This window comes from Cupressus sempervirens, chromosome 4, assembly GCF_028749045.1.
Source record: "Cupressus sempervirens isolate cs-2001-9-10 chromosome 4, ASM2874904v1, whole genome shotgun sequence".
NCBI classification, from domain to species: domain Eukaryota; kingdom Viridiplantae; phylum Streptophyta; class Pinopsida; order Cupressales; family Cupressaceae; genus Cupressus; species Cupressus sempervirens.
In genome coordinates this window covers 105,890,050-105,902,819 of record NC_143121.1, presented here as the reverse complement: position 1 = coordinate 105,902,819, position 12,770 = coordinate 105,890,050, and the positions used below count along the sequence as shown (strand labels likewise).

The 12,770-nt window shown below is 33.7% G+C and overlaps 1 protein-coding gene across 1 annotated transcript; it reads left to right on the top strand.

The window, feature by feature from the left end:
- Positions 1-2,801: 2,801 nt before the first annotated feature.
- LOC149560166 (bidirectional sugar transporter SWEET5-like) lies at positions 2,802-4,800 on the top strand. Its single transcript, XM_089823563.1, has 6 exons — positions 2,802-2,992; positions 3,245-3,281; positions 3,397-3,613; positions 3,747-3,908; positions 4,142-4,261; positions 4,363-4,800. The coding sequence occupies exons 1-6, from the start codon at positions 2,956-2,958 to the stop codon at positions 4,585-4,587; spliced, it is 798 nt and encodes a 265-aa protein (XP_089679689.1). The 5' UTR covers positions 2,802-2,955; the 3' UTR covers positions 4,588-4,800.
- The last annotated feature ends 7,970 nt before the right edge of the window (positions 4,801-12,770 follow it).

The window sequence follows — 12,770 nt, the reverse complement described above, 5'->3', positions numbered from 1 at the left end:
ATTGCATATAATAATTTTTAGTTGGATGGTTACACTAATAGTCATTGGGTTAGAAGCCTAGATGATAGGAAGAGAACTTTTGGATACATGTTTCATATGGGCTTGAGTGTAATTTCATGGGCATTCTAGAAGCAACCTATTGCTGCTCAATCTACAATAGAGATTGAATACATAGCAATGAATGCAGTAGCATGTCAAGCTATTTGGCTAAGGAGAATCTTGAAAGATTTGAATGAAAGGCAAAAGGATGGAACCATGATATTTTGTAACAATATTTCCTCAATTGTAATGTCAAAGAATCCAATATTCCATGGGAGAAACAAACACTTAGAAATTAGAATGGAATTTTGTAAGTTTGAGCATTAGCTAGCAAACATTTTCACTAAGCCTTTGGGAATAAAAACTTATGTGGACCTAAGAAGAAGTCTTGGGATAGTTGATTTGGATCGAGACGGATCCTTGTTTGATTGGCTCAAGACAAAGGGGGGGTAATGAAAACTGTCAGTTGCCCTTGAGCCAAATGCCCACCTACCTACCTAACACATTAAACTTGGTAGGTGAGTTTGAAATCCAAAAGAGGGAAAAGTTAGTTTGACACAAGACAAAAGGAATGAAGCCTCATTAATTTGATCAAATGAAGAGAATAGAACAAGTAGGGTCAATAGATCTAAAGAAGGGTAAAAGGAATAGCAAAAAGTTCAGAGAGCAAAAAGAATAGTAGAGGATCAAAATTTAGCAGCACAGAATTAGTTCTTCTTGTTCTTTATAAGTTCATTTTGATCATCATGTGAAGCAATGATTACTCCATGAATTATTATGTGTAGCCTTGTAGTGCTGCAGGTTTATATTTCAAGTAAAAGTTATAGGTTAAAGTATTATGTTTCTAGTTGAAGCCTTATGCTCCTAGATTTGTATTTAGTTAAATTAGTTTATGAATAGAAAGTAAGCAAGCAAGCATATTCTCATTGTTGTCTCCTCTCTATCTATTTTGTATTGCATGGTGTTTATTATTTGAAAAGTTTGGAGTTGCATCTTCTCTATTATCTTCTGTTGTGTTTTAATGGTGGAATAGACTAGTTAGCAAGTCTGTTATTAACTTTCTCGATTCTTTTATTAACCAATCCTCGTTGTGTTAACTCAGTTAGCCCTTCTCTATGTTTAGTCTTTGAGTTACAGTTGGATCTACTGAGTTATCTTCCTTGCACTCACGTGACTCACTCGGTCCCTTCGTTAGCCGAGTTCACTTGGTCTCTATTGGGTGCGTGTTATTGTTAGGCTCCATCTTCCTTTGGTGACTAAGTCACTAGGCATCCACTACTGCCAAGCACACTCCACTTGGTTCCTTAATCTGCTGAGCTCACATGAGATTAACTATTTGCAGAGAATTTTTTTATTTCATGGAGTTATATTTCTTACAGTTATCACTCTGCTTGAGCTCAAAGGTTTTCAAATATTCAGATAGATATCTTTATTGTTTGTATTGATTAGATCTAATATAGAAATTTTTTTGACTTTTTAATGTCTAATAGAAAAATAGGGTTTCCAAAGGAGATCTTATGAATGTGAAATAATATCTAAGTTGTCATTTTAAGAGTTTTTGAACTATTGAAAAGAGGCCTATGTTTCAGACTCTCCTCTCCACAATTGTTGAGTCAGCTTTCATTTTTTGAAAAAAATTACTGTCAAATTTTAAAATATAAAATAAGTCTAAGATTAAATGAAATCAAAACTTCTATAATTCCAAACATATAATTGAAAGTGTAACCTAGAAATTTCAATAGCAGTAATTGCAATGAGCAGGAACCCATTTGAATGTAGGTTAGTGTTTTACATCTTGCAAATAATTAGCTGTGATGATAGAATGGCCTAAATTACGTGACGCTATTAAATCACAGGTTTACAAATATATTTGAATAAACTCTCAAATCTATGGTTTGGAAAAAAAATAAAGAATTTGCCAACCTTTTTTTCTTCGCTTGAAAGAAACATAGCTACGACTGAGTTGTACCATGGAGCTGTAGCAATGATGGAGGCGGACAAACAAAGAAAAACAATAAACACGGAACCAAGAACAAAGAGCGAAGAGTTTTAATAATATTGGGGGAAAACTAAACTACTCAGGAAAGTTGTTCATCTGCGCCATCTTTATTTTGAGCTTTCTTCCCCAAGTAAAAGAGTGATATTGGCTAAAACATTTTTATACAATAGTTTGTAAAACTGGCCATGGTGGATATTAACTGGTAAGTGTTTGCGTGGTTAAGAGAAATTTAACTGCTATATGCTGACTTGTCTTCATCAAAATCCAAACTGATGTGGCAGATCCTCTTTACGTAAGAAACAATGTTAATGACATGGAACCTTCCTGTATTTTATTGAATAATCTAATCGGAGAGTTCAAATGGTACCCGTATATTATAACTTGTATAGATGATATACATGCATGTACAATTCCATTTTTCTTATGTTATGAGGAAATATTTTATTTTTTTTATTTTTAGCCCTCAGTAATTCAGAAAGATCTGTATCCCACACTTTCTATCTACCATAGAATATACCCCGTTTGTACTGCTTTTGTACTGGTTTTGGGGGCAATCAATGAAATCTTAAGAATCACTACTCTGGGTGTAATGCATTTTTCAATATTCAGCACCAGAAATTAGGAAAAAGAAACTTACCCATATCACAAGTAGGTATTATGGTGAGATGTTGTCCAATAGGTCTGATGTGTAAAGCTACCCCCAATTTGTTCACGCGTGCCGTCTCGGTCATCAAGTTAAAATATAAGTGATTCCCTCCTACATTTCACTCCAGATGACGATATCATGTGCACGATGAAGGCCTATTAAAGGACCTTAAAATCTTCCCAATTTCATCTCTTCTTGTGCTGCTTTCAATTAGCACTAGATTTTTTTTTTTGCTTTTGCGTAGTGCAATAACAGTTACTTCTTTTTTTCAATGGCCTTTCCTTTGCTGCTTGTGGTGGGAATCATTGGTATTCCATCTTAAACTTTTGTTCCTGACTGCAATATAATTGTATTCTAGGTAATCAAGAGATAGGAAGATTGGAGATATGGGCCTATATTGGTTTTAGCTTTTCTATATTGGGATGATCATGTCTATAATGAATCGTGCTGGAGATAAAATATTGAATGTATTCGAAAGAAATATAGGATTTCATGTAGTCAGGATTTGGTTTCCAGAATGGATAGAGAAGATTAATGTCCCATGTTTGTTTGTGGTGCAGGAAATATAACATCCCTGGCACTGTTCCTATCACCTATGTAAGTAGTGTATAGACCTGATTTCTCTGAGTCAGAAATTTGTCTAACTTGAGCTTTAACGATTGATCAAGGTAACAAGCTTTTATATAAATACTCTTTGCTTCGGAAATTGCAGAAAAACATTCTGGGGCATATACAAGCTTAAGTCTACACAAGAGTACTCGGAACTTCCATATGTGTGTACCTTGTTCAATTGTTGTCTTTGGCTACTCTACGGATCTCCATTTGTTAAACCCCACAGCACTTTGTTGCTCACTATCAATGGCGCGGGCTTTGTTTTGGAGATATTTTATCTATTGTGCTTTCTGACATTTGCCGTCAGTCAGAACAAGGTAACACATTATCCCAGCTTTAAATTTTCTCTGTCTAATGAACAGTGTGAATGAATGGCCAAAATCCATATAAAATTGCTTCAATTTAATGCTGAATATTTTCTGACTCTGATTCCTTGAATTTGTCTTGCAGGTAAAAACTGCCCGGTTAGCCATTGCAATGATGGTTGCTTTTGTCCTTGTAGTTGTAGTAACAATTTATGGGCTACACACATACAATGTCAGACAGTTACTGGTTGGCACTTTAGGTGCGATCCTTTCAATTGTTATGTATGCCTCCCCATTATCAATTGTGGTGAGTTTTCAATCTTCTTGTCAATTTTGAAGAAAATTGTACATAAACTGGGAAAAAGTGAAATACAATTTTTACCAAAAAAGAATAAAAAGTTTTAAAATCTAATCTCCACCCAAATTGACAATTTAAAAAGTTTGGTGTGCAAATAAAACCTAAAAACAGTAGCATAAGTTAAGTAGCCGATGAAATTAGTCCTCCAATGCTTGTTAATGAGTTACTGTTATTTATTGCAGGCAGCTGTTATCAAAACCAAAAGTGTGAAGTACATGCCATTTCTAATCTCACTATTCACTACGCTAAACGCACTTGTTTGGTCTGCATACTCTGTAATGGCCAAGGATGTTTTTATAGCTGTAAGCTTCTCTACTTTTCCAGTGCTATTCACAACTATAGTTTTTCCGTGAATGTTTGAAACTCTACAGAGATCTTATGATTGTTATTTTCCTGTTTGCAGGTACCCAATTGCATTGGCTTCCTGTTAGGTGTAACGCAGCTTGTTATTTACCTCGTTTACAGAAGGTCGGAGCATGTTTTACCCGTATCAACTGAATTTCAAAAACTTCCTGAAACCAAAAAAATAAACGATGTATTTGATCTGCCTATCCTTATAGTGGAAGTAGAAGCCTCAAATGTTTTCATGGTTTCTACTGTGAGTCAAGAAACAGCTGATCAAATTTGATTTTATTCTCATTGATCAATGGTTAACAAGATTTATACAGGATGCAGTCTAATCAGATATCCAGACTGTGTTCAATTGCATGAGAATCGGCATTAGCTGATAAGGAGGAGGGATATGGCTATCTAGGAGCTTGATTGTAAGATTTTGGTTCCAACTTTTCAGTAATGAAATCGTCTAAGCACTATGCTTGCATAATGTGCAGTTCTTTTTTTACTCTAGATTTTAGAAGAGTAATCAAATTGTACTTGTGCAATGTGACATTACTAAGCATAATACTAGTAAAACCTCATATCATAGATACAAACAAAATCAACCATTCTAAAGCAGAGAAAGAAGACAAAAAGAAGTCAATGGTTACTAGATGTTCAAGCTGATGGCCGGTGGGTGCATAAATTTCAAAAAGAACTTAATAAAATCAAAAGTAACGAAATGAGTGAGAACGCCTCTAACACTGCAGATTAGATTGTCTGATGTGTGGAAAGTAGGAATGATGGAAGAGTTGGAAAGTGCAGTTGCCAAAGTGTAAACAGGAACTGAATGATGTATGAGACATAGGAGACATTTTATGAAAGGGACATTGACTGCCTAATTTTTCTTCAAAGGAAAGAAACAGTAAAATGTGTTTTCAATGCATAGAGTAGGTTTTTTAAACTGAAATCTTATATATCAAATTAAAGACGCTTCAGTTGAAAAATAAAATATATGAGATATTTTATGGTTTTGAAAAGAGAGGGGTAAAAATTTATTAAGATAGAAAGGATTACAACAAGGAGAAAGTTGTTCCCTATTCATAATATTCCAGCTTGGAGCATGTTCAGAAGCCCATTTGGGTAAACAATCAGTAGCTCTGTTCCATTTAGGAAGAATGTAAGTAAACCTAATGAAGTCAAGAGAGGTACAAAAGAGAATAATCTAATTAACAATAGTGGTCAGCTGCCAACTAACATCCTCAAGCTCCTACAAGGAAACCAAGTTCATCACCACTTGGGAGTCAAATTGACAGATAATCTTGCACCATCCCCACAAACAACACTATTGCACAGCATATAAAATGACCTAAGCCTCTATAAGATTGTTAGTGTAATCACCCTTATGCACTGAAGAAAAGAATTTTACATCTCTAGAAGTGCAATGAGCCACTCCCCCAATACTAGTAGGGCCTGAATTCCTTAGCAAAAACCATCAGTGTTAATTTTCAGAACTCCATGGGGAGGAGGAGTCTAATGCCCATCGCGATTCACTTGACCTTTTCTTTGTTGCCAAAGTTGTCTGGTCACTCTTTGATACTTTTGAGCTACAACCCCATCCTAAAGATGAAAATTGAAGTGATTATTTAAGATTCTCCCCAGTTTCATAAAGAAATTTTTATGGTGATAACAAACTAACAACTTTTGTGTCATTCAATTTTTTTGAGTAGATCAGTTTTATTTAGTAATAAATTTATAAAATAAATAGTTGACAATATTATAAGAAATTGTTATTATAAACAAGTAAATATACTAGTGAAATGTAAATTTTTAATCTCTGTTTTTATAATGATGTTATATTAAGTAATAAATATATAATTTCAATATATATAGATAAAATAATTAATTAATATTATAATAATAAATTATCAAACATTAATATTTGCAATTATTTTCTTGAGTATATTCAAGAAAGACTCCAAACTTCTACAATTTACATATTATTCTTAATCAGATTGGGTAGATTAATTAAGCCCAGAGGCTTCTACAATCGGAGCAAATTTGGTTGTGAAAAATCTAGCATTTTAAAAGAAATTGATAGGCAGTTGCCAATATGATGGAAATTATGAATTGCTTTTGAAAATCTGATCGCGTGGCACCAGAACCAGTGTGGCGATGTTGTGTAAGGCTCCACTGACATGGAAATGGAGGAAAATGAAGGTAAAATCTTGCTGAGGACCAAAGGAGAGGAAGTAGATGGAGAAGTGGATGCCTTTACGGATCATAGGAATTAAGGCTAAATAATGTAAATATTTTGTAGATGTGTTTGCAAGGAAGCAGAAACAGTAAAACTGTAGTGCTTAGGGCTTGAATAATGTTAATTTTTTTTAAATGCCTTTCTAAGGAAGTGCAAATCACAAGATCAGATGTCTTAGGGCTAAATAATCTAAATGTTTTGTGCATTCCTTTTACATATTTTTTCCTATTTCAATTAATGAAATGTAAGTATTTTTATAATTAATTTAATATTTTGATTTTTTCTACTGTTTATATGTCAAAATCTTAATTTCTATAATAATGAAAGGTAACAATTATGGTTTGTATTTCTCCTAAATAAGAATAGTAAGCTTAACAGTTAATAATTGATAAGAGAATCTTGTTAGTAAAGATTATATCAATAATTTAATTTTAAAAATTATATTTTCATAATACTTTAGATATAAAATATTACAAAATTTAATTTATGATTTTAAAAATTATTTTATTTAGATATTTTAAAAATAAAATACTGTTTTATATTTAGATATTTTAAACATAAAATAATTTGTAGTATAAATATTTTCATCACTTAATAAAGTTTCTAATAATAATATAAATTAATGTTATCTACTAATTGTTTTGTTTTGTTTAATTTTAAAATTTATTAAAATATTATTTAATTTTTCATACATTTGAGCTTCCCAAAATACTATATTACAAAATGGGCATGCTTCCTGAAAATCTTCGCTACAAGACCATATATGTATGGACTAATTTTATGAAATATAGAAATTAAAAATCTTTAATGTATACATTAGAAAAATAAAAAAGTGAAATTTAAAATAAAAATACTTAATTGTAACTGGTTGAACAATAAAAGATTAATCATTTTTTAGATTGCAATAGTATTAGCTTATCGCAAATACAATAACATTTTTCAAACTTGAAAAATAGAACTATTAGAAATTTATTAAAATTCTAAACTATGTGCAAAAAGAGGGGTAAAAATTTATTAAGACATAAAGGAATACAACAAGGAGAGCTCAACAAGGAGCTTGATCCTGAGCAACAAGATCATCAAATTCTTGCACCATCTCAAAGGACAGTTGCCTCCTATCCCTAATATTCCAACCCGAATCATGACTAGATGCCCATTTGGCTAAACAATCAGTAGTTCTATTCCATTCACGAGGAATATACGTGAACCTAATGAACTGAAAAGAGGAAGAGAAGAAAAGAATCTTCTTAACAACAGTAGCCAGCTACCAACTAACATTCTCAAGCTCTTGTGAAGAAAGCATGTTCACCACTTCCTGGGAATCAGACTCACAGATAATCTTACTCCATCCCCGCAAGCAACACTGTTCCACAGCATATAAAATAGCCTGAGCTTCCCTGAGATTGTTAGTAAAATCACCCTTATGAACTGAGAAGAAAAATTTAACATCCCCAGAACTACAACGAGCCACTCTGCTAATACCAGCCGGACCAGGATTCCCACGGGAAGAACCATCAGTGTTAATTTTCAGAACTCCACAGGGAGGAGGAGTCCAGTGCCCATCTCGGTTAACCCGACCCTTCCTCTAATGATGAAGCTTCCTGGACATAGAAGGAAACCTATGAGCTGCAGCCCCATCCTACAGATGAAAATTGAGGTGATTACAGATAGCAAGATGAACCGGATCCATACCCCCATCAAGCTCACACTTCACAAGAATAGTTTCCTGAAGAGAATGTGATATTTTCAACCAAAGATGCAAAACACCAAGCCGAACATCTTGGAATATGCAACGATTCCTCTCCAACGAGATATGCAAAAGCATGAAAGATGGGCCAGCAATCCAAGCAACATGGAGAAAAGAAGACTTGGAGGGAGCAGTACCCAAGCGGGCCCAGAACTCAGGCAAAGAGGAAGCATGCCGACAAGAGCAACCCCAAGCGCACCACTAAAGGTGCCATATCTGAGTAGAATAGGAGCAATGGAAGAACAGATGGGATATAGACTCCTCTCCATTACCACACAAAACACAATAAGAGGGGCCCTGAAATCCATGTTTACAAAGATTATCCCAGGTAAGACAATGGTCGTGAGCCACTAGCCACATGAAAAAATTGCACTTGGACCAAGAAACTTTATTCCAAACTTGCTTCCACCAAGGGACCTCAGCATCCCCAAATAATTGTCTAGTTATCTCCTAATACCCAGCAGAGACATGATATTTACCAGACAAGGTACCGCCCCAAGCCAAAACATCTGGACCAAGCAAAGAAGAACACTCTCTAGAGGCCAAAATTTGAGAAAGCTCGTGACGATCCATGTCTGTACCTCCAGGAGGCCAATCAGAAGAATGCTTCCATCTGTAACCAACAACAGGTCCCAATTGATAAGGAGTCTTGTAATGAGCCACTTTATCCCATCCAGCAGCAAGAAAAGAGTCACAAAGAGTCTGAAGATGAGGGTATATGGATAAAATAGAAGGGAATCCATCCCAAGCATCAGACCAAAACAAAGCCTAAGAACCTCCTTTACATATCCAAAACAGACCCCTCTTTACCAACATCGCACCTGTCTTCAAAGTATGCCAAACCATTGAGCCACGACCTTCAAGAGGAAGTGTAGAAATAGAGCAAGGATCAGCACCATGAAAATATTTATGAGTGATAATACGAGCCCAAAGTTGATGTTGTCCAGAGCACCATCGCCAATAAAGTTTAGCAGCCAAAGCTTGACTACTCAATGGAGCAGATCGAAGACCAAGACCACCCTCCTTTTGAGGCCTACAAACAGTTGCCTAATTAACCAAGCTCCATTTAGTACTACACAAATTACCACTCCAAAGGAATTGTCGAGAAAGAGCATCAAACTCCTTGAGAAAGTAAATAGGTGCAACGTGAACTATGCTTCGATAAGTAGGAAGAGCTTGGATAACAGCTTGAAGAAGAGTAACCTGGGCAGCAGTAGAAAGCCATCTATGAGTCCAATGATTTACCTTATCCTGAAGCTTGGTAATCAAATTTTGCCAAAAGAGATGTGGCTGCCTAGAAACAACAATAGGGATGCCAAGATAAGTCAAAGGAAGTGATCCTATCTGAAACTGTAGGATACCAACAATCCTGTGCTAAATAGAATTAGGAGTGTTAAAAAAGTAAATGGAAGATTTGTGCTCATTAACTTTTTGGCCTGAAGCTACCAAATAAACGTCCAAAGCATGTCGAAAGGCTTCAACTTCCTTGATCCTAACAAGACCAACAAGAGCAGAATCATCAACAAATTGAAGATGGGAAAGAGAAGGTAAACCATTACCCCACCGCCAGTGTTGAATAGAATTCTGGGACACCTGATGCTTAATGAATCTACCCAAGCCTTCAGCCATGATGATGAATAGATATGGGGAGAGAGGGTCACCCTGGCGGAGGCCTCTAGAAGCACCAAATAGTTGAGAAGGTTGACCATTAATAAGAACAGAAAAAGAGGCAGAAGTAACACAACTCATAATCCAACTCACCCAGTCAAAGCTAAATCCAAAAGAAAGAATAATACTACTTAGGAAGCTCCATTTAACTCTATCGTAGGCCTTAGCCATATTTAGCTTAACAAACATGGTTATCTCCCTTGAAGTGGCCATAGAGTGAATAGCCTCAGTAGCAATAACCACCCCATCCAAAATTTGTCTGCCAGCAACAAAACCACCTTGTTCTTTTGAGATAGTAATGGGAAGCCACCTTTTCAATCTCTCAGCAATCAACTTAGTAATAACTTTGTAAACCACATTACATAAGGAAATTGGTCTAAAAAACTCCAATTGATTAGCACCCTCTCTCTTAGGAATAAGAGTCAAGAATGTAGAGTTCAAAGCTTGAAGCATCTGCTTGCTAGCATAGGATTCTTTAACCACCTCCAACAAATCATGATTAATGATGTCCCAAAATTCCTGAAAGAATTCAACTGGAAAGCCATCAGGACCAGGAGCCTTCCCTTTAGGCATGCCAAAGACCACCTCCTCCAGCTCTTCCAAAGAAATAGGACACATGAGATAATCATTCATTTCTTGAGTGATAAGGGAAGGAATACATGACAAAATAAGATCTTCTTCATTATCAGCAGGAGGAGAGTCCTCAGAGAAGAGGGTAGAGAAGTACCAAATAGCCTCCTGGAACAAAGCTGGCAAGGAATTCAGTTGGATACCTTGAGAATTAACCAAAGAAGAGATAGTGCTCTGATTCCGGCGAGATTGCACAGTTTTATGGAAAAAGGCGGTGTTATGATCACCTTCCTGGAGCCAATCAACTCTAGCCTTTTGCTTTCAAAAAATTTCCTCTTGAAGTTCCCATTCTTCTAGAGCTCTAGAAGCAAGGGATTCAGCCTTGCCAAGATCCTCTGAGAAACCTCGATCTCTAATCTCCCTTGTGATGACATCAAGATCAAGATCTAAACTATAATCTAATAACAATAAAGATATTATTTTAAATTTGAAAAACTAAAGCAATCCTTTCTTAATTAAAAGATAAAATTTCAGAATCAAAATTAAATAACTCCCAATATATAAATATATTATTGAATAAATTCAGCAGACCAAAATTAATCGTGTTCATCAAAACTTGCATTAATCTTGCAAGAATTAAGATTTTAATGAACTTGTAGATGATTTGTTTCCTGAAATATCATCCTGACAAACTTGACCCACCATAAATATCTGTATTTTTATTAGCTGACATAGCTGTACTAGTATTTTGATCTTTCTCGCTTCCCAATTATTCTCACCGTCTCCAGAAATTTAAAAAATAAATTATATCTAGTAGTCGTCTCCAATTACAATTCCTTCATGGTTGCAAGCTAATGAGTCATGTCGAATTAGTGGGTTTTAAGGGAAGGTTGATTTGACAAAAGCACAGGCTGTCACACAGCTACCCGGCCTTAGATACCTCAATTTCTATTGGGGCGACTACATTAGGTATGCACTATTTTATATAGTTCAGATAATAGATTTTATTTTTTATTTTTTACCAATTATACATCTTTTAGAGGTTATAGTGGGTACTTTTCTTGTAAAAGAGGAAAGCATGGGTGGCTTACCTCAACTCGACATTCACCTTCAAAAGAATGACATTTTCATAAATACATATTATAAAAAGTGTCACATAGTGGCATGTAATTGTCGTAATAGTTTAGAAATTATTTATTATATAATTTTTCATTTTTAATTCAATATTAGAAATAACTAGAATATTAAAATTTCAATTTTAGTGTTATACTAATTAAGATTAAAAATATTTAACATTAATAATACATTAATAATACTATCTGTTAAAGAACAATAATTATCAAATATGTACATTAAATATAAACCATAATATATTTAATTATACAGTTACAATTCAAAACTATTTAATTCTCCATTCTTATAATTGTTATCTTCAATCAATTAAAAAAGGAAAAAAAAAAATTACATTATTCAAGACTTATATATAATATAATTTTCTATACTTTTCTATTCTTTTTTAGACCATTTTTTTTATAATTAATACTTTTGTATAATGATATTAAAAAATTTATTTTAATATCACAAATTTTATTTAAAAATTAATATTAAAACTACAAAATTAAATAGTAATAAAAGATATGTAAGAAAAGTGAATATTACTAAATGAAATTTGAAAACTAAATCAACAAAATCTAAAAGTAATAATTTAGTATTAAATTAAGTTTTGAAATGAAATAATTAGAACTAAGATTTAAAATTAATAATCATCTTAACTCATTATGTTTAAGTTTGTTTCTAATGTGCATTCCGAAAATTGTGGCTAAAAAATGTGGTATGAAATAGCTTCAGCAAAAAGGGATCTTATAAGACCCAACCAATTTGACCAATCATATTTCAAATAAGTATTTTTTATAATATACAAATTGTATCAATAAATATTAAAACTTTAGAAATATGTCAATTAGAGAAAAATAATAATCTATCATTGGTGCAAACTAATTTAGTTTTAGAAAAACATAGTATATTGCCTACACAATTACAATAACGAAGATTTTATAAGGAACCTTTTAGATTAGAGATGTACATAAATAATATTTTGAATTCTGATACATTCAAATGTGTTATGTGCTAAATTTAGTTTTATACATTGATTTAAGATAAAGAAACAAGAAATGATAAAATATTGAATAAATATAAGAAAATGAATGGTTTTAAAGTTTCTATTGTTCTTATTGTATTGTGAGTACTATTGCAT

What these genes read in the sequence shown, in the direction of transcription:
- LOC149560166 (XM_089823563.1), top strand. Translation starts at nt 2,956, where the DNA reads ATGGCCTTTCCTTTGCTGCTTGTGGTGGGAATCATTG. An exon ending in GCTTGTGGTGGGAATCATTG is followed by an intron (nt 2,993 to 3,244) that starts GTATTCCATCTT and finishes TTTGTGGTGCAG; the next exon opens with GAAATATAACATCCCTGGCA. An exon ending in TTGCCGTCAGTCAGAACAAG is followed by an intron (nt 3,614 to 3,746) that starts GTAACACATTAT and finishes TTTGTCTTGCAG; the next exon opens with GTAAAAACTGCCCGGTTAGC.